This window comes from Cherax quadricarinatus, chromosome 18 (genome assembly GCF_038502225.1).
Source record: "Cherax quadricarinatus isolate ZL_2023a chromosome 18, ASM3850222v1, whole genome shotgun sequence".
Lineage (NCBI taxonomy): Eukaryota > Metazoa > Arthropoda > Malacostraca > Decapoda > Parastacidae > Cherax > Cherax quadricarinatus.
The window spans coordinates 3,836,858-3,861,110 of NC_091309.1; the positions used below are offsets into that span (position 1 = coordinate 3,836,858).

At 38.0% G+C, this 24,253-nt stretch overlaps 1 protein-coding gene across 1 annotated transcript in view; it reads left to right on the forward strand.

Annotated features, from left to right (window-relative positions):
- Positions 1-827: 827 nt before the first annotated feature.
- LOC128689306 (serine-rich adhesin for platelets) overlaps positions 828-24,253 on the forward strand; it is a 34,533-nt gene continuing 11,107 nt past the window's right edge. The window contains exons 1-10 of the mRNA XM_070086087.1: positions 828-971; positions 1,774-1,978; positions 2,613-5,774; positions 9,973-10,134; positions 10,409-10,621; positions 12,168-12,793; positions 17,234-17,459; positions 17,654-17,756; positions 18,297-18,430; positions 19,612-22,571. Of these exons, the coding sequence (XP_069942188.1) occupies positions 2,618-5,774; positions 9,973-10,134; positions 10,409-10,621; positions 12,168-12,793; positions 17,234-17,459; positions 17,654-17,756; positions 18,297-18,430; positions 19,612-22,571 (7,581 nt within the window). The 5' untranslated portion in view covers positions 828-971; positions 1,774-1,978; positions 2,613-2,617. The remainder of the gene's footprint in view (positions 972-1,773; positions 1,979-2,612; positions 5,775-9,972; positions 10,135-10,408; positions 10,622-12,167; positions 12,794-17,233; positions 17,460-17,653; positions 17,757-18,296; positions 18,431-19,611; positions 22,572-24,253) is intronic.

Consider the following 24,253-nt stretch of genomic DNA (forward strand, 5'->3'; position numbering starts at 1 on the left):
AAGCATTTCGACACGTTTCCTTACACCTGTTGTCCTGTTCACCTAGCAGCAAATAGGTACCTGGGTATTAGTCGACTGGTGTGGGTCGCATCCTGGGGGACAAGATTAAGGACCACAATGGAAATAAGTTAGACAGTCCTCGATGACGCACTGACTTTCTTGGGTTATCCTGGGTGGCTAACCCTCCGGGGTTAAAAATCCGAACGAAATCTTATCTTATCTTATCTGTCATCAATGACATACTGCTGTATAGAAAGTCGCTTGTTATGCTGAGCATTTCCCGCAAATTAGGTCAATTTTGTCCCAGGATGCGACCCACACCAGTCCACTAACTCCCAGGTACCATTATACTGATAGGGAACATAGACAACCGGTGTAAAGAAACACGTCTAATGTTTCTACCTTCGCCGGGAATCTAACCCGGATCCTCGCCGTGTGAAGCGAGAGCTTTAGCCACCAGACTACGGGGAACCTCAAGGTGAGGGTATGGACGTCTTTCTCACTACTGGGGCTTGGCAAGGGAGTCCATCTGATCTAATTGGGAACTTCTAGTTTCTGTTTCTATTGCAAAGGAACTCTTGTTCCTTTTTCTTTCATGGCTCGGCTTTGGACATCAAATCTTCCCCGCATTAGGATTACTCTGCCCGAAATGCTCAGGCATGCTAGTGGCTTTCTTTGTGCTTAACAACATTTTATAAAATGTAAATCACACACATTGTAACCTTAGCAAGGAAATAAAAAATTGTATTTGTACATCAGGAAGCCGGGTTCGATACTGCGTAAGCTGCCAGTGGCCCTTATAAACCCAACAAACAAACAATACGCCATGAGTCGTCTCGTCCTATAAACCCACTAAACAAAGGCTACAAAAAATTGGGGACCGTTATTTTTTTTTTTTTGCTGGAATGTACGTTATATATATATATATATATATATATATAAGAAATACCTGTAGTGCGGAATGTCTTGTGGTATGTGAACACTAATACACTTCAGTTTCCGCGTTAATTAGAAAGGTTTAATAAAGGATCCTGACGGAAGTAATTCGAAGTTTCTTTTGTTAAAGTTTGTTAATTTTCACATTAAATTATTTTATAATACAGCTGCTGTATGAACCGTATGGGTTTAGCGTTTAGTTTTGATTATAATAATATAAGGCAGATGTAAATATGTGAGCTTGTTTATTGTACCTGAATAAGCTGTATAGCCCTTGTGGCTTAGCGCTTCTTTTTGATTATAATAATAATAATAATCTGTACCTGAATAAACATTTATTTGCTGTTTAGGTTTTCTGTGGCTGTGCTTAAAGTAATATTAATATATGGCTAACTGTTGAAGGCTCTTGATCCGAGGAATTAGAGCAGCCTTCCCTCCCTTCCCCACATCAAGCCAAATTTCACCCCATTCCCCACATCCTGTATGACCTCATGAATATAATTATATGTGGTCAGTAGCGATGAATGACTTCCATTATAAAGTAGTAGTATCTTTTATTAATGTGATAATTGTATGAATTTTATACATTGCTAATTATAGTATCACATGTTAGCAGTAACACAGCCTTACCTAACTAACCTATCTTTTTCAAATCAATATTATTAACTTTAAACTAAACTCAGAGGCAAAAGCCCTGTATTCTTGTTTATTAATTAGATTGATGGATATTTCTGATAATAAAGAAATGTTTCTTTGTCTATTCTGATAATAAACTGTTTTAAAATGTCAAATATTAATTGGATTGTGCAAAGAGATACATAGTGTTTTGTTGTGCAGATGGGAAAAAATGAAAGATAAACCAGCATAACTTAAAATAACCTAACGCTATCTAACCTAACAAAACCTGGTGTAGCCGTATCGGTAGATATGTAAATGTCATATATTACGTTTGTTGTGACATCTCAGCGCACCCAGTGATTGATGTCTACTCAACCAGCACTCTGGGTTGGCTCTTCCCTGCTGCATTCTATCTAGAATAAAGGTATTATTATTTTTGTTAATACAGTATTTCCTAATGAAATATAATTGGTGTGGATAGCTCATATGTGTTGGAAAATATCAAATAATAATGAGTTCTGCATAGCAGCAACATTCAATTACAGTCATAATTTTTTCCTATATTTTTTGTTCTTATGTACATTTTGCATATAGCATGGTTTCTCTTAACTGCATGAGTTATACATAGTAGTAATTATAAATAAATATGGTAATTATAAATAAATATGTCTAGTTTCACACATGACTTCTTATGGAAATAAATGAAATCTTATATCACTGCTAAGAGATGCAATGTAATACACTCCATCATGGTTATTTATTTGTTAGAAGGCAATGCAGGAATCCATAACATTAGTATCAAATTTACATGACAGGAGAACAAATGAAGGCCATGTAAAATTAGTAAGTTTAGTGTAGGTTATTATTTAGATAAGTCATACATTATATGAAGGTGGCTGATTATAGTGCATTAAGGAATTAGAATTTCGTCTTGAATAATTACAAAGTGCATGTAATGACTGTGTGTGTGTATACATACAGACATTCATTATAATATTTTACCTTCTAACATAATTTTTAGATGTTTTGTTTGTTTTATTTACAATAATGATTTTCAGAAAATATGGAGGAAAACAAAGATGACCAAGATGGTTTACCAGAAATCTATCTCAGCCTATCCCATGGTCCTAAGGGCGAAAGAGACAGCACTCGTGCTTCTAGTGACACTGACCAGAATGCTGGGAATGACACAGATAGTGATGTGTGGACTGCTTTATTGCCTGAGGTGACAACTACTGGATACTTTGAGTTGAGTCAAGAAATTAGCATGGCACAGCAGGAGCAATATTCCTTTTCTCTTGGTGTGAGAGAGGAGATTGAAGGGGTGTCTTCTCAGGATTCTTCAGCAGCAGGAAATATTTTAGCAAATAGAACTCCAGTTTTGTATGGAGGCATATTAAATGCAAATCAGTCAGAGAGAAATGAAGATGCAAGTTGTAGTATATCCCAGCCTGGTGAAACTGAAGGAAAAAATATTGTTGCTCATAGAAGAGAACTTGTTGAAGGGTCAGGTCAAAGGGGCGAGACACCTGGCTCAGACTGCCCTCCTGTGGCAGGGGTTGGAGCATTTTCAAGGGTATTCATGCAACCATTGAAGTTGGACACAAACTTTAATGCTACTTCAAACAATGAATTAATTTTTTCACCAGGTGGAGATGAAGGGATTATGTTGCCAGGTGGAGTTCATGCATATTATGACAGTGGCTCTGATACTGAGCCTTTGGAGTGGGGTACTGGTGGAGAGGATGAATCTGAAGCCCTTAGTCAAGTGCGTGATGCTGTGGAAGGTGCAGATAGTGGTACACCATCAATTCAAGCCTCTCTCGGCAATATATCACCAAATGAATTGGAGGACATGGAACGTAATTCTCCAGCTGGGTTAAGTACACCAGATACTGATCTTGATCTGAATGTTGCAGCAGCAAATAATTTAGAAAACCAAAAATTAAAGAACAGTGTTAGGCCTCCAGTAGTGGGACAAAGTGAGGAGCTGTTGGTTCAGACTCTGCGTAAAGACTTAGGATCAACTGATGGTGAAGAATCAGAAGATGAAAGTCAGAAGAGATTACCGTTAAAATCTGCCAAAGATGCATTTTCAACTCCAGATTTTCAACCAGGATCCCTTGGTAGCCAATCAGAAAATACTGATAGTGTAAACACTGTATTAGATATGAGTCGGGGTGAAATTCAAGGATGTGAAACAGATGAGACATTAGACACTCCATTGCTGTCACCTTCAATAGTGACAGAGTCTTTAGCACAGTCATGCCCCAAGCCAACATTTGTGGTAGGTGGTCTTATCAGTCCCCGGGTAAAGTTCCGACAATTTCAAAACACCGTCAGAGATAGAATGCAAGATATGAAAGCTTCCCTTGAGCTGCAGCCAGGAATAGACTCACAAGTTCATGTTGACAGGGATCAATTTCTCAGTCAGCCACCACTTTATCCACCAAATACATCCATTAGTGAGCAAGAAATATCCTTGACATCAATGATATCTGTGGATTCGACCAACCATCCAGATTCCTCAGAACGTGTAACTTCACCTTCAGCCTTATCAGTTTCTAGTGCAGCATCAAGCAGGAAAATGGAGTGGGACTCTGGTGCTGATGTTGGTTATTCAGGAAACCTGACTGGAAATACACAGGAACATTTGGTAACTTCCTTGAGCACCCTTGAGAGAATAGCTATTGGAAATTATGCATCTGTGTTGCGAACAGAACCTGAGGGAACTACTCAGGTTAAGGAAAAGCAAAAGGCCTCAAAAAAAAGTGCAAAGTCCAATAGCACAAAGTTAGGAAATAACTCAAATGTGAGTCGACAGGTTCTTGTGGAAGGAGTCACTTTATCTCCCTCTCGTTCGCTTCGGCTTCAACAGACCCGAGACAAAATAAATTTATCTTCAAGTGATGAGGACTTTGACAGCAAGTTATCAAGCCCTGCACAAAGCCCAAGGCGGAGGTTACGAAGACGGTCACTAATTACCATTAGCAAAGACATGGAGTCACCGTCGAGGAAGATGAATAAAGGCCAACAAGGGCCTAATAGAAGGCTGGTGGAAGTTACCCAAGAGCTCCATAATGAAGGAAAATCAAGCAGTCTTGTAGAACTTGCTTCAACATCTGTGAAGGTTCCTGAGTATAAAAGAAGCAGTAGTCAACAATCTCTTTCCCTTCAAGGTAGGCCTGAAAGTAATACTAATGTAAAATCAAACATGAGTGCTGCAGAAGGCAGTGTGTCTTCAGTAACTACTGCAGTTTACCAGAATAACAAGTTAGAGCCATTTCTAGGAGCTTCAAGTATTGTTAATATCACCACAAGCACCGGCTCCATAATTCAGAATGTTTTGCCTATCCCCCAGGTAGGTGTTTCTACAAGCACTAACAGCTCTCTTGGAAGAGAGAAATCACAGCAGTATGCCAAAGAAAAGAAAGATGATTTTAAATCTGTAAATGAGGATACTAAGAGTAGTCCTCAGTCTTCCTTGCAGTCAACTGAGAGTCAAACGAACATACATGGACGAACTGGGACATCAAGCGGTAATGATTTCAGCTCAAAATCTCATGACAGCTCTGATATGGAAACACCTTCAGACATGAAAGATACTGATGCCAACAGCTACACCTCTTACCAGTTATCTGATGTTGAACTTGTTAATTTAAAGGCCAAAAAAAATAGTGAAAATGCAAAAAGTCACGAAAATATTGCTAAGAAATGTAGATCTAGAGTGAAAAGTACTGACCATAATAATTGGAAAGACAGTAATGACAGTAATAGTTGGTCAAGTTCTTTACAGGTGGAAGGACAGAGAGGCTCACCACAAGATTCTGAGTCTGTTTTGGAGAGTCAGGTATCTCTACAGTCATCAAATAATTATCTACATGCTCTTTCTGTCAAGCTTAAAGAACGGATTCATGTGCTTCTCGATAATGGGTCCCTAAAGAAGGTGCAAGACTATAATAAATTACAGGATTACATTCAGTTTATTGGAGTACCATCAACCAATGAGGAGGAATGCCGGTTAAAGCAAGGTGTAGCAAATGTCATTGTGAGAATGTTCGGTGAAATTGGGCTGGACGACACTGATACATCAAACACATTTACTTCTGAAGCATCTGAGATTCTGACAACTGATTCTCAGACTAGTGACCAGAGGCCTCACACTACAAGTGAACACACATCTGTCGGCCATGAAGATACAGATGTTCCTTCTTCCCATGGTAAATACTGTTCTTGTTTTTCTTTTTAATATACAGTGGTTACAGTACAGTAGATCATTGATTATCTAGATAATGCTTATTCAGCTTCCAGTATTACCTGGTGGTAATATTCAATCCAGTCTCTGAATGAATAAAGTAAAAAAAAAATATGCACAAAACAAAGGAAGATTAAAAAATGCTGAAAATATGTTGCTTCCCCCTTCCCTGAAGGAGTTGAATAAAATTAATTGATGATATACTTCAGGGGTCTCCAAACTTTTCACATTTTTACAGACTACAGAAAACGTCAATCATAAGTAAATATGTAAATGAATGAATAAGTTTTATTTGGATCCTTTTTGTAATCAGCATGATATGATTCAGAACAAAAGGGAAATGTGACAGTTACAAAGAAATAATACCGTGCTTATGCTGATAAATAATATATAATGAGTTAAAATGTCAAACTTAAGCCAGTGCTCTGAATGAACTGCAGATGAGAAAAGCTGACACAAGATTAATTTGCACAAGATTAATGGGAATCATGGAACTGGTTTTTTAATTTCAAAATATTGCTAAACTGAGGTTTCAAGCTTGAGAAGCCAATTATTAGAATGGACATCAAATGCTCATCAGATAAATTTGTGCAATATTTAGACTTGACGTATTTCATTTTTGAAAATGTTTGTTCACAAAGGTACGTTGAAGAAGTACGATGTACATAAGCACTATGAGACCAAACACATACCAAGTTATTCCCAATTCACAGAACACAGTGTTTGGAAAAATTTTAATTTATGCAATGCAGGTCACTTTCCCAACAAAGTTTTCTTATGCAGAAGACAGCTGATAATGAAGCTTTAACCAGGGCCAGTTACAAAGTAACTTATGTGTTAGCTAAAAGAGGAAAGCCATTCACCGATGGAGATCTGATCAAAGAGTGTATGATAGAAGCAATTCATAAATGTTTGTTCACAAAGGTACGTTGTACCTTTGTAAACAAACATTTATGAATTGATACAAATCCACAAGTATTTTCAAACTGATACTAATCCACAAGCAAATCACTTCAAATTTGGAAACTGTTTAGGCTTTAAAGATTTATAAAACTGGATCAGATTTCCTTCTTTATACTTTCCTTTCAGTATGTCATCTGATTGGGAGTGTTTCAACACTGCAGTCAAATGGATTTTGAAACAGCTTTATTTCATCTGTTTTTCCATCAAGATCAGAAAATTATTTCTGAAATTGTTTCTAAAAGTCATTAATGATTTCTGTTGCAAATTAAGAAGAAAATTCTGCTTTACTTCATGAAATTTGTCTGCATGAAATTTGTCTGTAATTTGATGAAATATATTGCTTTCTATATCCTCAATTCTACGAGCAACAGTATATGGTGCAAGACTGAGGATTTTGAACAGACTTGCTTTTTCCAGGTATAACTCTCCCACTGCTTCCATCATACACTCTTTGATCAGATCTCCATCGGTGAATGGCTTTCCTCTTTTAGCTAACATATAAGTTACTTTGTAACTGACCCTGGTTAAAGCTTCATTATCAGCTGTCTTCTGCATAAGAAAACTTTGTTGGGAAGGTGACCTGCATTGCATTGATTAAAATTTTTCCAAACACCGTGTTCTGTGAATTGGGAAAAACTTGGTATGTGTTTGGTCTCATAGTGCTGTTGTACATTGTACTTCTTCAAAACTGCAACAGTTTCCTGACATACAACACACAAGGCTTTATCACCTGCTTGTACAAAGAAGTATACTTTATGCCCCATTCTTCATTAACCAACAACACTCACTCTGCACTGTTCTTTTCCTTTTTCTTTCCATAACTGAAGGATATACAGTGGACCCTGGTCACAGACCGGGCCGCGGGGGCGTTGACCCCCGAAACTCTCTCCAGGTAATACTCCAGGTAAACGCTATTAATCCGTTCCTGAGAGCTCATCGTTAGTCAAGTTAATTTTCCCCATAAGAAATAATGGAAATCAAATTAATCCGTGCAAGACACCCAAAAGTATTGAAAAAAAAAAATTTTAACACATGAAATATTAATTTTAATACACACAAACTGAAGAAGACATGCACAGTTACATGACACTTACCTTTATTGAAGATCTGGTGATGATTGATGGGATGGGAAGAGGGGAGTGTGTTGATGGTCTTAGTGTTTAGAAGGGGAATCCCCTTCCATTAGGACTTGAGGTGGCAAGTCCTTTTTCGGGGTTACTTCCCTTCTTTTAATGCCACTAGGACCAGCTTGAGAGTCACTGGACCTCTGTCGCACAACATATCTGCCCATGGAGGCCTGTACCTCCCGTTCCTTTATGACATTCCTAAAGTGTTTCACAACATTGTCAGTGTCACCATTAAACACTTGTTCAGGTTTCAGTCCTTCACTGTCTATGTACTCCTTGAATTCCTGCACATATTTTTCAGCTGCTTTTTGGTCCAAACTGGCAGCCTCACCATGCCTTATCACACTATGTATGCCACTACGATTCTTAAATCTCTCAAACCAACCTTTGCTGGCCTTAAATTCACTCACATCACTACTAGTTGCTGGCATTTTTCTAATTAAATCGTCATGCAACTTCCTAGCCTTTTCACATATGATCGCTTGAGAGATGCTATCTCCTGCTATCTGTTTTTCGTTTATCCGTACCAATAACAGTCTCTCAACATCTTCTATCACTTGCGATCTCAGTTTCGAAAACATAGTTGCACCTTTGGCAAGAACAGCTTCCTTGATTGCCGTTTTTTTGGCCACAATAGTAGCGATGGTTGATTGGGGTTTTGTGTATAGCCTGGCCAGCTCGGAGACATGCACTCCACTTTCATACTTAGCAATGATCTCTTTCTTCATATCCATAGTAATTCTCACCCTTTTTGCTGTAGGGTTGGCACTAGAAGCTTTCTTGGGGCCCATGGTGACTTATTTTGCAGGTGCAATCACTAAAAAGGCTGTGATAATATGAAATGTTCCAATTGTATGCTTGGAAGCGACCGCGGTGGCTGGCTGGCTTGTAAACACTGGCCAGAAGTGGACGCGTCTCAGACGGAACAAATAGTGTTGGTCGAGTTTTTTAGCGCTAATCGAGGCAAAATTTTTGCGATAAAATGTATTGCTAGTCAGATTTATCATTAATCGATGCCATCGCTGGTCAAGGGTCCACTGTGTCTAAAAGATGAAAAGATTAAAAGTAAAATTTGAACAAATTTTGACATATAAATTGTTACAAGCAACAAAGTAAGTGACTGAAAATGAGGGTTTATTAGTTTTACTATTTACAAATATTTCAAGTTGCTGCAGGCCACATAAAATCTTGTGGCGGGCCGCAGTTTGGAGACCCCTGATCTACTGCATGACTGTACAGTGTATACGAAAATACTGTACAATAAGTTTATCCGTGTTTCAGTTCTGGCTGCTGGCCCTGGCAGTGGTTCTGTGAGATGCAGTATTTTCACAAACATTGGCAGAACTCCTGACAGGAGGGCAGAGCGTGTGATTAAAATCTTATTTTGTAATTGCAAAGGTTTTCACTGCCAGCTTGTTTTTTGTTTTTTTGGCAACCTATGAGTTACTACATTTTTTTATATTATAATGCATTTTCTATGTGTGGCTTTCATATCTGACTCTCGAATATTATTGAATACAGCATAATATAAATCTTGTACATATTCCATACTATAGTACAATAGATTATATAGTATGTACTGTACTTTCATTTACCTAATTTTTATTTTAAATTTTTGCAAATTTGGTTATGTCACTATATTTGCCTGTTTTATACTTCAGTTTTTTGTTTAGTTTATGCTGCTCTGCTGGGCGCTGTATAATCCTATGGGTTTAGCGCTTCCCCCTTGATTATAATAATAATAATATGCTGCTCTGCTCTGCCCAAATGAGGGTCAGTAATCATTTCCATACTGTATTTAGTACATTTGTAGGCTTTATGAACATTGGTCAGTTAATATATAAGTTATTCTGTATATGAATGTTGTGTATATTGTATAATACTAGCTTTCATGAGTGGGCTGCCAGTCACTCAAAAAACCTGGAAAAGTTTTTATGGGAAGGCAGTTATAGATCTTAGACACCTCTTCTCTCATCATGTACCGTGTTATGTATTATTATTATTATTATTATTATTATTATTATTATTATTATTATTATTGTTTAAGTTACTCTAATTTTAAAATTCTTGAAGGGATGTTGGAAGCAGAAGATTTCCATCAGTGTGGCATTACAGCAGATGAGATGCCAGTAACCACTAGATCAGAACTCTGTGTTAACACAGGCAGCACAGTCACCATTGTGCCATACCGTCCTCTCTCAGCCACCCGCACCTACTTCATGGCCGTCTCACATGGTATGAATCTAATTTATACCATTCAAAGGTTGTGCCTTGATGCTGGCGAAGGGCCTTTATTTCAAGGCATTTGATCTACTCTCTCAAATCTGTTTACATCCCATTACCCAAATGCTATATGACACCTATGGGTTATATTAAATTAATGTAACATTAATAATCTCCTGCTTAGATTAATATTTTTTAGTAAACAATATCAGAATGATTAAATCAGTGATCTGGATATATAAAATAAAATGCATTGTAAATGTATTAATTTTAATTACTGGTACAGAGCGTGATGAAGGACTGGTGGAGGGTGAACAGCACATTCACACACCTGAGAGAGGTTCTCCAGCAGTGTTAACTCCTAACTCAGACCTTGAAGTGTCCCGTGGCCAGGCTGAGGGGCAGCTGCAACATGAAGAGCTCTCAGTATCACTTCCCTCTACTCATCAAGTTGTTCCATGTCAGAATAATGACACCATTGTTGATTGCAACTCTGAAGGCACAGTATCACAATATATGACATTAGACAGTATTAACCCTTAACCCTTAAACAGTCCAAAGAGATTGACGTTCAAATTCGTATTGCTACAAAAGTAGCTCTACTTTTTTTTACATATTTTCAAATATAACAAAAAAAAAATGTAGATAAAAGTTTTTTACACGTTTTCAAATGTAAAACAAAAAAGAAGATCTACATTTCTTTACATACTTTCAGATGTTGAAAAAACGTATATATACGTTTGGACCATTTAAGGGTTAAACTGTCCAAGCAGATCTACGTTCACATGCGTAGTGCTCCAAAAGTAGATCTACGTTGTTTTTACATATTTTCAAATATAAAAAAAAAAGTAGATCAAAGTTTTTTTACACGTTTTCAAATGTAAAAAAAAAAAAAAAGAAAATCTACGTTTTTTACATACTTTCAAATGTTGAAAAAACGTAGATCTACGTTTGGACAGTTTAAGGGTTAAATATTTTTGTTCAAGATTTGACATTTGAATTACTAAATGTTAAATTTTAACTCCTTAGCAGAATTAGAATTTATTTAATAAAAAAATTAAAATATTATATATTTACTGTTTTAAACAATATTAAATCTTGAATTACTGCATTGAAAATTGTCATTCCGTATTTAATTTTAAATTTTGAAGACTAAAGTAATTTAAGTAATTCAAGAATACATCTACAGATTTTTTTTTTTTTTTTTTCAACAAGTCGGTCGTCTCCCACCGAGGCAGGGTGACCCAAAAAAGAAAGAAAATCCCCAAAAAGAAAATACTTTCATCATCATTCAACACTTTCACCACACTCACACATTATCACTGCTTTTGCAGAGGTGCTCAGAATACAACAGTTTAGAAGCATATACGTATAAAGATACACAACATATCCCTCCAAACTGCCAATATCCCAAACCCCTCCTTTAAAGTGCAGGCATTGTACTTCCCATTTCCAGGACTCAAGTCCGACTATATGAAAATAACCGGTTTCCCTGAATCCCTTCACTAAATATTACCCTGCTCACACTCCAACAGATCGTCAGGTCCCAAGTATCATTCGTCTCCATTCACTCCTATCTAACACACTCATGCACGCTTGCTGGAAGTCCAAGCCCCTCGCCCTTTTCCTGTAAAGATTACTAAAAAGAATAAGAAGAATCTACAGATATTATTACATAATTTCAGTTGTGTTATGTACTGGTAAAGGAAGAGGGTTCAACAGTGATGGAAGACTAAATAGCATGAGTGTGCATGAGTAATCATGAGTTTGATTCAGAGGGTAATTGAATTAGCATATACTCACCTGTTTGTGGTTGCAGAGGTTAAGTCTCAGCATGGAAAGGGTAAGAGTGGACAGCTGTATTTTAATAAAGTATTATATTTAAAAAAAGTGATACAGTGTAATGAAACAGGAAACTGGGCAAGCTTACATTCCTTGATTGTTCTAATGTAATCAAACTGTATTTGTCTTTATTTTTATTTCAATTGGATTTTTGAAATTTATTGAGATAAACCAAAATTGTTAACTTTTTTTTCAATCTTTAGAACCTGTGAGTCTAGCAGTGGTGAATGACCCATCTGTCAAGACAAGTGGTATGTCCAAGAACCAGACAGAGGAGCCAGGATCAGCCTCAGGTGCAGCAACCTTGCCTCATGACTGGGGTTTTGATCTCCGAGCAGGGAAAATTCAAGGAACTTCCTCCAGAGGTGTCACCTCTGATGAATGTTCTCCTCGTCACACTGGACATCGCTTAGCTTGGGATCGGCGGTCAAGCTGGCATGAGGAAGACCAGGGTCAAGGATGTAGGGACTCTGTCAATTGGTGGTCTTCCACAACACGATCAGAGCGGTTATATAAAGATAAACGAGGTACCCTTCATGTGGCTAAGCAGCCTCCTGGATACATGGATGACCATGACAGTCATCCCAGCGAGTCTACTTCAGACCATGACCATCACCACCCTGAAAACAATGATACAGAATCTCAGGAAGATACAAGGAGAGGTCCAGTACGGCCTTGGACCAGCTCAGGATCAGAGAGTGCATATGAAACAATTAGGGAACGGCACCGACATGTGGATGAGGCATTGGCATCAAGCTTTGAGTTTTACTCCACTTCTCCCCGCGATGCTCGGCTGCTAGGATACGTCTCTAGTGATGCAGGAGAACAGGTAATATGTTTGTTTCATTCCATACATAATTTATCATGTCATGAACTGTATTATCTTGTATTTAGTGTCCCCACCAAGATAAGAAACATATACTGTAGCAGTTCACCGAATTCTTTATTCTTTCTTTTTGTTGTTTAAAATTACCTTAAAATTAAAGGGTAGGGTAGGGAATGTGTAAACCAATTGTTTATATTGATAATCTTCTTTCAGCAAACCACCCGTATCCCACCAAGGCAAGGTGGCCCAAAAAGAAAAACAAAAGTTTCTCTTTTTAACATTAGTAATGTATACAGGATAAGGGGTTACTAGCTCCTTGCTCCTAGCATGTTAGTTGCCTGTTATGACATGCATAGCTTACGGAGGAAGAATTCTGTTCCATTTCCCCATGAAGATAAGAGGAAATAAACAAGAACAAGAATTCGTAAGGAAATATAAGAAAACCCAGAAGAGCATGTATATATATATATATACTTGTAAATGCATATGTAGTGTGACCTAAGTGTAAGTAGAAGTAGCAAGACATACCTGAAATCTTGCATGCTTTTTTTTTTTTTAACACGTCGGCCATTTCCCACCAAGGCAGGGTGACCCAAAAGAAAGAAAAACTCAAAAAGAAAGAAAAAACTTTCATTATCAGTCAACACTTTCACCATCACTCATACATAATCACTGTCTGTGCAGAGGCTCCCAGACATGACAGTTTAGATAGTCACTTCAAACTGCCAATGCTTATGAGACAGAAAAAAGACACCAGCAATCCTACCATCTTGTAAAACAATTACAGGATATGGGTAAGAAACTGTTATGACTTGATAGGGATACCAGTTAGCTGAACTTGAGTCCTGCAATCTGAAGGAGAGGTGAGGATGTTACAGTTCAGAGGATCATTTGAATTATGATGTCTGTGCATTTCTGGCAAAACAGCTATTGAATGAATGATGGTTGAATGTGCTTCCTTTTTTCTGGATCACCCTGCCTTGGTGGGAGACGGTCGGTATGGTAAAAAAAAAAAAAAGTAACACTTCTCTCCCATCCACTCCCTCTTTCCTCCCTACCCACTGACTATATGATTGTTTAAATATCTACTTTTGCACAACAACACCAGAGAAACTGTGTATAGTATTACTGGGGAGGGATGGGCTGACTGTAGAAAAACATTCCTTTCGTATGCCTTTACTGATAGTGTCATTCGCTCTAGAAAGGGTGTGTTGCATGAGAATGGAAGTGTTGCTGTTATTTATTCTACTGCACCAATGTGAAGACAACTTATATACTATGTAAGGTGTTTATATTGTGGGAAAAACACTTATCAGTCACATGCATCATGCCAGATGAATACATAACAACCAGTGGACACGAAATATGTATCCATCTAACTGCCCCATCCAAAACACTGATACCATATGCACGTTGATAGAACACCCTCCCCACGATGTTTTTATAATAATAATAATAATAATAATAACAATCCCTAGGTAGTAGGTTGGTAGACAGCAACCGCCCAGGGAGGTACTGCCATCCTGCCAAGTGAGTGTAAAACGAAAGCCTGTAATTGTTTCACATGATGGTAGGATTGCTGGTGTTTTTTGTCTGTTTCAAAAACATGCAAGATTTCAGGTATGTCTTGCTACTTCTACTTACACTTAGGTCACACTACACATAAATGTACAAGCATATATATACACACCCCTCTGGGTTTTCTTCTATTTTCTTTCTAGTTCTTATTCTTGTTTATTTCCTCTTATCTCCATGGGGAAGTGGAATAGAATTCTTCCTCCGTAAGCCATGCGTGTTGCAAGAGGCGACTAAAATGCCAAGAGCAAGGGGCTAGTAACCTCTTCTCCTGTATATATTACTAAATGTAAAAGGAGAAACTTTCGTTTTTTACTTTTGGGCCACCCTGCCTTGGTGGGATACAGCTGGTGTGTTGAAAAGAAGAATAATAATAATACCCTAGGTAGTAGGTTGGTAGACAGCAACCGCCCAGGGAGGTACTACCATCCTGCCAAGTGAGTGTAAAACAAAAGCCTGTAATTGTTTTACATGATGGTAGGATTGCTGGTGTTTTTTGTCTGTCTCATAAACATGCAAGATTTCAGGTATGTCTTGCTACTTCTACTTACACTTAGGTCACACTACACATAAATGTATAAGCATATATATACGTACACACCCCTCTGGGTTTTCTTCTATTTTCTTTCTAGTTCTTGTTCTTGTTTATTTCCTCTTATCTCCATGGGGAAGTGGAACAGAATTCTTCCTCTGTAAGCTATGCGTGTTGTAAGAGGCGACTAAAATGCCAGGAGCAAGGGGCTAGTAACCCCTTCTCATTTATATATTACTAAATTTAAAACGAGAAACTTTTGTTTTTCTTTTTGGGCCACCCCACCTCAGTGGGATATGGCTGGTGCGTTGAAAGAAAGAAGAATAATAACAATCTTTATTTCTACAAATGAAACTGGGTGTTGCCATGAGCTCTGCATCTCTCTTGATTCTGTCTGAAAACTTTCCAAATTTTCAATAGTTTTAAAGTTATTATATTGTAAGGCTCTTACTTTCACTGAACTCTTAAGGAGAAAGTGTTGCAAGAAATTACAAGTGCTATACCAGTGAACACTAAAGTTATAAGAAAACACAATAACCTTATTGCTAACATGAAAAAACTTTTACTGGTGTGGACTGAAGAACAAACTAGTCATAATGTGCCTTTGAGCTGAGCCATTATCCAGTCCAAGGTGCTAAGCCTCTTCAATTCTATGAAGGCTGAGAGAGGTGAGGAAGCCGCTGAAGATAAATTTGAAGCTAGCAGAGGCTGGTTTCATCTCCTCGTGATTTCCTACAATAAATACTGAGACGACTGTTTAATAGGCCCCTGGCTGTCTTCAAGAAGGCATTGGACAGGCACCTAAAGTCAGTACCTGACAAGCCAGGCTGTGGTTCGTATGTCAGGTTGCATGTGGCCAACAGTAACAGCCTGGTTGATCAGGCCCTGATCCACCATAAGGCCTGGTCACAGACTGGGCCATGGGGGTGTTGACCCCCGAAACCCTGTCCTGGTATACTCCAGGTAACTTCTCACCCTACATTAAGGCCAAAAATAATTTAAGGTAAGTAATGAGTGTTCTGTATATGCATTTTACTTTTTTTTATTGTTTTTTTAGGCTTAGTTCTATGGCTAACTTAATATATGAGTGTAAACATGTTATCAGGCATTTAGTATATCCATTTAAAAGTGACAAAAAAAAAAAAGGGCGATTCACTTTATGGCAGTAACCTGGAACCTAACCCATTGTATAAGTGGGGGCCCTCCCATAGTGCATAAATTATAATAAAAAATTGGCAATATAAATAGGGTTTATAGATTTATATGCTTTCCATGTCATTCTACTTTGATCCATTCTCTCTAAATGACCAAACCACCTCAACAACCCCTCTTCTGCCCTCTGACTAATACTCTTATTAACTCCACACCTTTTCCTAATTTCCACACTCCGAATTTTCTGCATAATAATGTGTGGTGTAAATATTATGCAGAAAATTCGGAGTGTGGAAATTAGGAAAAGGTGTGGAGTTAATAAGAGTATTAGTCAGAGGGCAGAAGAGGGGTTGTTAAGGTGGTTTGGCCATTTAGAGAGAATGGATCAAAGTAGAATGACATGGAAAGCATATAAATCTATAGGGGAAGGAAGGCAGGGTAGGGGTCGTCCTCAAAAGGGTTGGAGAGAGTGGGTAAAGGAGGTTTTGTGGGCAAGGGGCTTGGACTTCCAGCAAGCGTGCGTGAGCGTGTTAGATAGGAGTGAATGGAGACGAATGGTACTTGGGACCTGACGATCTGTTGAGTGTGAGCAGGGTAATATTTAGTGAAGGGATTCAGGGAAACCGGTTATTTTCATATAGTCGGACTTGAGTCCTGGAAATGGGAAGTACAATGCCTGCACTTTAAAGGAGGGGTTTGGGATATTGGCAGTTTGGAGGGATATGTTATGCATCTTTATACGTATATGCTTCTAAACTGTTGTATTCTGAGCACCTCTGCAAAAGCAGTGATAATGTGTGAGTGTGGTGAAAGTGTTGAATGATGATGAAAATATATTCTTTTTGGGGATTTTCTTTATTTTTTGGGTCACCCTGCCTCGGTGGGAGACGGCCGACTTGTTGAAAAAAAAAAAAACTACAAAGTTTGGAAGTACTGACAATTTTAAAATGAAAATGTTTATTTCCAGTAAATGCAGTATACAGTTATTATAAGTATAAGTGACTTGTTATAAATATTTAATGAAAACCTTGGTTATGGCCCCCAGACATTTGCCAGCCACAGGTTGTGTCCATTAAATTCAGAATTCATTAATTCGTTAAATCAGGGTTTGTTAGGTTGAGGATTTATTGTACTCTGATATAAAAAAGGATGTTCAAAATTAACATAGTTGTATACATGTTTAGGGTCAAGAGTATGAGGATCACTTGCAAAGAGAACCATCCCCAGAGCTTCGACCACCACCAACCCCACCTCTTAGTGAAGGTTCCCAAGAGTCTCCTCAACCACCAAGCCCACCTTTGAGTGAGCAACCAGTTAGCAGTAGATCAGCTCGCACCAAGAGACATGCCTCACGCTGGCAACAGCAGCAGCTGACAGATAGGCAGAACTCTTCCCCCTCCAGTCATACAGGTAATCCTTTTGCAATTAGTTAACTTGTGGTAAAAATATTGAACAACTCTGTGACATGGGTGGTGAGAAGGTAGATCCTTCAATAAACAGGTGCTATTCACAAAAAAATATGTGAAATTATTTTATGTACCAGTTAAATTATTACCTGAAGTACAAATTATACCAAATAAATAGATGTATATTTCATTAAACAGATGGAAATGACGTCAGCAGCCAAGTTTCCTTCATCCATTTGCAGAAACAACGATATGTCCGAAAAATACAACGTCACATTCTCACCCTTGAAAAACTAGAGAGGTGTGTTTCACATGGCTGTCTTCCTACCATTGCTACTTTATTTCTGTCGCATATTCACTGCATTCTTATTTTGTATATTTCAGGTATTCTTAAATTTAGTGTAATATTGAATTGTATGAGTTTTATTATATTAATATTATTCACTTATACATGTTTATTTAGTTTCTTAGGTATTCTGCTTTCTCTAAATACTATTAGTATTTTGGTTTTTATCTCAGTTTTCCAAGTTGTATTCATAAGGAACTTAAACTTTTGTGAAAAACAAAGAGTGAATGTGTAGAATGTACTTTAGTGTTTTATCTTGGTTGATATTGCCACCATACTAATGGTATTTATTTATTTATTTTATTTATTTAATGTCTTTGCAAACAGTACATTGAGATTGTGTATATACAATAGTGGGTTGCAATGCAAAGAGAGCCTCTATTATGCCTTGGCATTATGGGCCAACTTAATATTATTGGCTTACATTCTACTTAATACTAAGAAGTAGTATATCATAGTTATAACAGAATGGTAAGAATTGTAAATCATTTCCAGAGCTCTGCTTGAGCAGTTAGGAGACAGCATAGGATCAAGCAGCAGCTTCAGGAGACATGTTACTGAAGGACACTCCCGCACAGAGTCAGACACAAATGCAAAGTCTCAGATACGAGATATTTTGGGCCAGTCGGGTGAGTAATACTTGGAATAAGAAAGGTATCCCTCTTATCCATTGGAAAAAATAATTGTATTGTGCAGTACTTAATGAAAGACTAAACCCATGGGTTATTCAGCAGAAGGAGTGGTAAAGGATAATAGGTGAAAAATACAGAGAAATCTCATCTAAAGTGTGAATGAAGGGTGATTTTTTTTTAACTTGTCAGCCGTCTCCCACTGAGGCAGGGTGACCCAGAAATGAAACAAACACTTTCGCAATCATTCACACATAATCACTGTCTTTGCAGAGGCACCCAGGTATGACAGTTCAGATATCACTCCAAACAGCCAATATCCCAAACCCCTCTTTTAAAGAGCAGGCATTGTACTTCCTACCTCCAGGACTCAAGTTTGGCTAACATGTTTCCCTGAATGCCTTCACAAAATATTACCTTGCTCCCACTCCAACAACTCATCAAGCCCCAAAAAGCATTCATCTCCAGTCACTCCTATCTAAAACACTCACACATGCCTTCTGTATGTCCAAGCCCCTTGCACCCCATTCCCTCCATCCTTTTCTAGGATGACCCCTACCCCTCCTCCCCTCCATTACAGATTTATACACCCTCCAAGTCAACCTATTTTGCTCCACCCTCTCTCAATGATCAAACTACCTCAACAACCACTCATCTTAATTTCCACACTACGAATTCTCTGCATAATATTTACACCACAGGTTGCCCTTAGACACAACATCTCCACTACCTCTGACCTCCTCCTCGCTGCAGCATTTACAACCCATGCTTCACATCCATATAAGTGTTGGTACCACTATATTCTCATACATTCCCTTCTTTGCCTCCATAGATAACGTTCTTTATCTCATATACCTCAGTGCACCACCCACCCTTTTTCCTTCATCAGTTCTGTGGTTTACCACGTCCTTCATAAACCCATCCGCTAACAAGTCTACTCCCAAATATCTGAACATATATTGAAGACCTCTATCTTAATTGTGCAATATATGATTTTTTACTGTAACTAGGGAATGTTGAATCATACCCTCTTTATAAAGAATTTTGGTAACTGAGTTTGTATTAGAGCTCTGAGTAATCAAATAACAAGCATACAGTTTAGTTATCAAATAATAGTGTTAATTTTGTAATACATTATTATGTACTATAATTAACAAATAATTAAATTACATTTCTTGCAGGAACAACTGCTAGCAGCATCATATCAAGTGACTTCAGTGATGGGGCAGTGCAGAAAGAACCATACCAACCCTGTCCGAGAGAAAGAGTTTCCAAGAATGACTTGATAGGAGTTAAGCCAGTGAGTCAAGAGAGTCCTTCTCATTCTGCTGAGAGGAGTGAGAGCACTAAATCAGTAACAGGGCACTCAACATTTGAGAGATCACACACATCTTCAAGAATGACATTCAGTCAATTAAGTTCAGATTTGACTAGCTCCCGAGCCTCAACAATGAAGTATATAGAGGAGGAGGTCAAAAAATTGGTATTAACTGAAGAGAGATCACGACAAATGATGAAAAATTCAAGATTACATTCACAGAAAACAAGAAGAGAAGATTTGGATTTCCAGGGTGCCATCAGAAAAATGCGTCGTAAGGAGCCCAGAGGAGAAGATGACCCAGTGCATTCTCAGCTTTCAAACAAAAGGAGGACTTCCGATGATATTTTAGATTACAAGTTATATGTGAAGAATAGAATATTAAAAGAATGTGTCATGTTAGATAGCAAGGTAACAGCTGGTAGCAAAGACTCCAGTAGACAGTTCACTCAACCTTGTGTAATATCAGAGGAAGAATTTACTGACAGAGCAATCTCTGATAGTCAGATATCAAGACAAGGTGATGGGCGTGAAGCAAGAGATCAAAATCAGGGAATTAGAGTTTCTCCCGTGATATATAAGGAAGATGCAACAAATTCCACCCTGCTTTCTTCACCAGTAAGAGAGAGAAATTCACAAAGTCAAAATGAGCATTTAAGAAAAAAGCTGTTAAGAGATTTTGGTCAGATGTTTCCAAGTAGAGAGAATGTGCTGTTGAGTGAGTGTGAAAATAGATCTGAAAATGTCATTGGGCACAGTGTTGGAGTACAGACTAGTGATTCACTGTTATACCTGAGTAGAAGCTCAAGACAATCAAAAGGAAGCAGCTCTTCACGACCTAGCTCTGGCACCACCTCTGATAAAAGTGAGAGCTTGAACAATGCTTCATCTAGAGGTAAGAGAATGTATTCAAAATCTGGATCAGGAAAGGATCAAAATGAAAAATGCTTCAGTGATGAAAAACAAGTATTAGAGAGTGTGTCACAAAGAGTTAATAAAGTGAAGGCTGATGAGCAAAGCAAGCAGCAACCAAGACCAGTTTTGGGTAATGGTGAGAGAAGGTGCTCAAGAAATGATAGAGCTATAATATCAGATAATTATCAGTTTGACAGGAATGATCATGATCGTAGCTCTTCCAGATTAGACAGGGGAAAAAAGGGAAAACCTTGTATCAATATGGAAAATGATGAAAATGTATTAGTCTATGAACCATTGACTGCAAGGGAAGAAACTGCAAGAGATGGAACAACTTCATCTAGAGCAGGGACTGCAAGAAAAGGAGCATCCTCATCTAGAGTAGAGTCTGCAAGGGATAAAACACCTTCATCTAGAGCAGGAACTTCAAGGGATGAAATATCTACGTCTAGAGCAGGGACCGCAAGGGATGGATCATCTTCATCTAGAGCAGAGACTGCAAGGGATAGACCATCCTCATCTAGAACAGGGACTGCAAGGGATAGAGCATCCTCGTCTAAAACAGGGACTGCAAGGGATAGAGCATCCTCATCTAAAACAGGGACTGCAAGGGATAGAGCATCCTCATCTAAAACAGGGACTGCAAGGGATAGAGCATCCTCATCTAAAACAGGGACTGCAAGGGATAGAGCATCCTCATCTAAAACAGGGACTGCAAGGGATAAAGCATCCTCATCTAGAACAGGGACTGCAAGGGATGGAGCATCATCTAGAGCAGGGACTGAAAGCAATGAAATGCCAGCTAGAGCAAGGAGTGCAAGAGATGAAAATCAATATATAAAGGAACATAAAACTGTGGTATTATCCAAGCCAGACTCTGAGAATAATTATAACAAAGGGCACAGAACTAGACCCATGTTAAGTGCTGGGAGAAAGAGATCTGAAAATAGATATATCAGTGAAGACAGGACTATGGTATCTGTGGCAAAATCTGCAAACAGGAGAGAGGGCAATAATGAAGACACTGAAATAGAATCATCCACACTGGGATCACAAAATGAACACAGGAATTTTGGTGAACATTTGTCAGGATCAGGGTGTGCAAGAAGTGAAGATCACCTCTCAAGTGATAGTAAATCATCATCCAGGGTCGAGTCTCCAGTCGTAGAAAATGAGCTTGACATTGGCTACAGTTGTCAAAATGTATCTGTAATAGTCTCTGAGAATGAGTATCAGCATGTTAGTCAAAATGATAATGAAGGTAATAAGCAAAACTTTCAAGAACAGACAGAACCTCTTTCCTCAAGACCTCAAGCACATAGAGAGGACAACAGGCTTGGTGACAATCTAGAAGACCTAGAGGCATCTGTACAAGAGCAAACTGAAGAGAGGATGAGCAATTTTGTAAATTCAGACTGCAGCAGAGCATCAGTGCTTGTAATATCTCCCACCCCTGATGAAGAAATGGGAGGCCAGATACAAGTCATCACCAAATCTTTTGTTGGAAACTTTATGAAATTTTCTAGGAATAACAACTCAACTGAACCACCAGTAGCTACATCGTCAGCTTTAAGTGAGGATTCAGATACCCTCAGAAATTTAAAAAATCTAAAATTGTATACTGGAATACATGATAATCAAAGACCATTAAATGTTAGAAATTGTATTGATGACATGAGATCTGAAATACAGATGCTGAAACAAAAGAGTAAAGCAGTAATAGGATCACAGTGCAATGAAAAATCAAAAGGCAGGCCAATAGTTATAAATATCAGATGCAAAAGTCCTGTTAAATTTGATGTACCTTTTGATAACTTCTTCCAAATGCAGCCAAACAGGAAGAAAAATTTTGCAACCACTGCAAGGCTAAAAACATGTGATAAGCAAAAAGAAAATCTAACTCTTCAGGTAAGTTTTATAATATTTCTACTTAGGCTTTCATTTAAATGTCATGCAACAAGATTTGCAGAAAAATTCACTCTTATCTTACCAACATTTTGTTCATTTAACGTCTGATTTAAAGGCAAAATTTTTCTAAACTGTCGTATCTGAGCGCCTCTGCAAAGACAGTGATTTTGTACGAGTGATGGTAAAAGTGTTGAATGATGATGAACGTTCTTTCTCTCTTTTTGGGTCACCCTGCCTCAGTGGGAAAAGGCCGATGTGTTAAAAAAAAATTCTCATTGATAAATACAGTTTACAGCATTTATTGGCTTTCTAACAAAACGTTTGCTCTAATTTGCTTCACCACTGATCTAATACTGGATCAATCTCTAGATTTCAAGGTGCATTGACTTTGTTAGACTATGCCTGTACTGTTATATTAGGAGTATTTTTATTTAGCAGACTGGCTATCTCATGCCAAGGTAGGGCGACCCAAACAAAGGAAACACATTCAGTCATTCACTGGCTGTCTTGCCAGAAGTGTGGTGACATCACATTATTATTATTATTATTATTATTATAATTATGGGGAGCGCTAAACCTGCAGGATTATACAGCACCTGTGGAGGGGGGGGAGGTATTCAGGCTCAATTCAGGGAACTGGAGCACAGATCCAATTCCCTAGATCAAGAGCCCCTCACCAGTATCAAGGAACCTCCCTTGAAGGGAAGCTGACATCACAGTTCAGATAATCCTCCCAGCTACAATAGCCTCGCCACTCTCATTTACAATACATACTGGCAATTATATCTGCCATTTTATTGGTGTATCTCCTCACCTGTTTAGTGTTCATGCAGGATTACATTTGAAAATTTTCATTTTTTTCTTTAAAGATGACTGAGAAGAAAAACTTGTTGAGTTTTTATATAGGTTTAATAATAATAATACCTCTTTCACAGAGAGAAGTGGACTGATTTAGACAGTACACTTGCAAGTGGATGTGTCAAAAGTTGGATCTATGAAGGAGATTACAATAGATAGCACTTCTTTTTTGATTATAGTAATAATAAGCCACAAGGGCTATACAGCATTACAATAGATAGAAGGAAAAACAAAAGTGGACATTGACAAGCCTGTGGTAGCTTGTAATTATTATTATAATCAAGAGGGAATGGTAGCTTGTAAGAGCTGTAGGGAACATCCAAGAACAAAAGGGCTGAGAGGAGGTTGTGAAAGTAGTGCTGTATCTAGTGTTAAGATGTAGGAATTGGAACATCCAATAGGCACAAATGAACATGTTAGATTGAAATTAAATTGTTTTTGGGATGTCACATGCTGTTATAGAGAATGATATTTTAGATTAACATGTTGTCAGAGTGAATGGGTTTTGGGGATGTGACATATTGGAGCAAATAGTTTTTGAGATGCCACATGCTATTGGAGTACGAGTACTGTGGCTGTGAAGGTATTCCCAGAGCTGTATGACCCTTATGGGTTTAGCTCTTAATTATGATCATAATCATTATTTTTATTATTATTATTATTAAGGGATTCAAGGAAGCTGGTTAACTGGATTTTGAGTTCTGTAAGTGAGAAGTATGGTGCCTGCATCATTAGCTCAGTTGAAGATGTGGTTTAGTGAAGTATTGTATCATGAAGGCTCTTCCCTTCTGAAGAAAAAAACATGGTTAAATGTTTTTTCTTTG